The 2719-nt window shown below is 39.1% G+C and overlaps 1 protein-coding gene across 1 annotated transcript in view; it reads left to right on the forward strand.

Moving 5' to 3' along the window:
• The window catches only part of DST (dystonin), a 614637-nt gene that overhangs the window by 482442 nt on the left and 129476 nt on the right, over positions 1-2719 (forward strand). Inside the window, exon 51 of the mRNA XM_042781628.1 lies at positions 2033-2156. Coding sequence (XP_042637562.1) covers positions 2033-2156 — 124 coding nt within the window. The remainder of the gene's footprint in view (positions 1-2032; positions 2157-2719) is intronic.

The raw sequence follows: 2719 nt of genomic DNA on the forward strand, positions 1-2719 counted from the left end.
GATGATGGGCTCGAGTATAGCATGGATTGTGGGGCTGGCGCGGGATCAGGCAGTGTTTCGTTCTGCTGTGCATGGGGTCGCTATGAGTCGGAAATGACTCGACGGCACTTAACAACAACAACAACAACAACAACAACAAACATACTTTGAAGTCATACATTTATTATATTCCAAAAGTTGCTTCATATTTGTTTATGAATTCTCTTAATTGCCTACACTCAAAAATTTTGGAGACTTCTCTCCCCTTGTTTCTGCATGCCCTTTCTTCCTGCTCTCTTGAGCAGTACTGTCCAATAGAACATTCTGTAATAATGAAAAATGTTCTATAATCTGCCTGTCCTTTGTGGTAGCCATTAAACCACACGTGGCTATTTAGAACTCAAAGTGTGGCTAGTGCAAATGAGGAATTGAATGCTTAGTTTAATTTTAATTTATTTAAATTTAAAAAGCCACATAAGGCTGCCAGAGGGGGCAGCACAGCTTTAGATAATCACTTCTTAAACCTTATGGAATCTCCTTAATTCTTCTCTTATATATAACCTGTTCTACTTCCCCAATGCAGACAGGCTGTCATTATTTTGTTACTATTGAATTTGCCCCTTAACTGGGATCACTGCTTCCTTTCTTCTCCATGTAATTCATCTCACACAGTACTACAAATTTAACCTTCATAGAGAGCAGCTCATTCCTTTACTCAAAAGCCTTGAAAAGCTCCCCATTTCTACAGTATGGAAACTCCTTAGCCTGACATTTGAAGTCCGACATTCTAACATCTGGCCATCATCTGCCTTTCCAGCCTTATTTCTGATTATCTACCCATACCTATCCTCCAGCTGGATGGAACTATCCCCTTTGCTTTGTGATTTTTCCTTTGTGCCTTCTGGTTTTTATTTTCCCTGTAGGGAATGTCTCTCCATTTCTGCATAGCCACATTAACACTTTCTTCAGGGCCCATCTCAAAGCCACCATCATTGAGGAGCTCTGGTGACATAGTGCCTAAGGCATTTGACTGCTAACCAGAAGGCTGGCAGTTCAGACCCACCAAGCACTCCTCTGCAGGAAGGTTGGGCCAATCTACTTGTGTAGTGATACTGCTTTGGAAACCAAAGGAGGGGTCGCTATGAGGTGGCCCCAATTTCTCTCCGTAGTTATTCCTCTTCTCAACTTCCCATAGCATTTTTTCTTCTTCACCTTTGACGCTTATCACTTGCTGCCATAGATTATGAGATCTCTGTGGGTAAGCTTCATGTCTGTCTTATTTTTATGTTTTCCCAAAATGTACCAACTTTCTTTTTGGAGTTGTAAGATGATCAATAGCTTTGGTTGAATGAACAGAAATAAATATGACAGTATTGAGTTAGGGTCTAAATGAAATGGAAGTCCTTAATTAATCTCCTTACTTAGAGTCAGAAGTGGTCCCAAAGTCTGTTTGGTTTTTGTTACTGTTTATTTATTTTTGTTTGCTTTCTTTTGCTGTTTGGTGGTAGTGATGGTAGTGTTGTTCAACAGAGCATTGAAGTAGGGGCTAAAGGGGGAACTCATGCTCAGGTGAGAGAGATGCAGGGCCAGGAATCAGGCAAATTATTGTGAATGTTTGCTGGGGGGCTTATCAAGACTGAATTTGTATTATCCTGACTGGCTGAGGCTTTTGCTAATAATGTTTTTTATAACTGTCCTTATTCTGAGAATTAATGATAAAAAGTTGACAGTTCAAACCCACCAGCCACTCCTCAGAAGGAAGGTTGGGCAATCTACTTCCCTGGTGATACTGCCTCAGAAACCCAAGGAGGGGTCGCTGTGAGTCAGATCTGACTCGATGGCAGTGAGTTTGGGTTTTATTTTTGTTTTGGCTGAGGCTTTTGCTAACAACGTTTTACTAACTGTCCTTATTCTGAGAATTCTAGAGTAAGTTTATAATGATGAAAAGTTTGCTCCATCCATTTTAGTTTCATCTTATTGTAAGCAATTTCTTTTCCATATGGAAATCTATCATTTAGTTCTGAGTATAACTGAAAAGGATTTAATCCTACAGGTACTGCAAGGACAGATATCTGGTCAGCAGATTGCTGTCGAGAAACTGAAGAAAACAGCTGAAGTGCTTTTAGATGCCAGAGGATCTTTACTGCCAGCCAAGAATGATATCCAGAAAACACTGGGTAAGATACTCATTTTCTTCTTTCTTGTCACAGATGAATTCTAAATCACAGAATTCTAATAGTTATAGAGAAAATGTCTACTAGTGTATATTTGTGGTATTTATTTTTTCCCTGTGCAATGATGGTTTTCAATCTGGGACAAGGCATGACTTCTTTGGTAGCTGTATTAGAATCTTGGGGGAAGGACCAGTATAGTTTGAAAAGGATGTATTCACATATTAATTTGTGTTTAGAAAATGGAACAAAATTCTTTATCTGTATACCACAGGAAGTAGAACTTTACAAAATTCTTCTGATTTATTGAAGAGGTTGAGAGATGCTGCTTTGAGACAGCATCCCCACTTCTCCATTTTCTAGAAGCAGTCTTTGAATGGCCTCACAGAGTTCCAATTACTCCAGTTCTTGGAGTATGTAATCATAATGGTGCTTTTGTGTCCTCTTGCATTGGTTTGATACATTTCTTGAGAGATGAGCTATTGTACTTTATTCCTTGTGTTCGTCTGTCTACCCACAGGATTTTGTTTATATTGAATGTCCAGTAGATTAACAATAAATGTTGTTAT

The sequence above is a fragment of the Orycteropus afer genome, unplaced genomic scaffold (assembly GCF_000298275.1).
Source record: "Orycteropus afer afer isolate SDZICR_OR568_19922 unplaced genomic scaffold, OryAfe1.0 scaffold00140, whole genome shotgun sequence".
Taxonomy (NCBI): Eukaryota; Metazoa; Chordata; class Mammalia; order Tubulidentata; family Orycteropodidae; genus Orycteropus; species Orycteropus afer.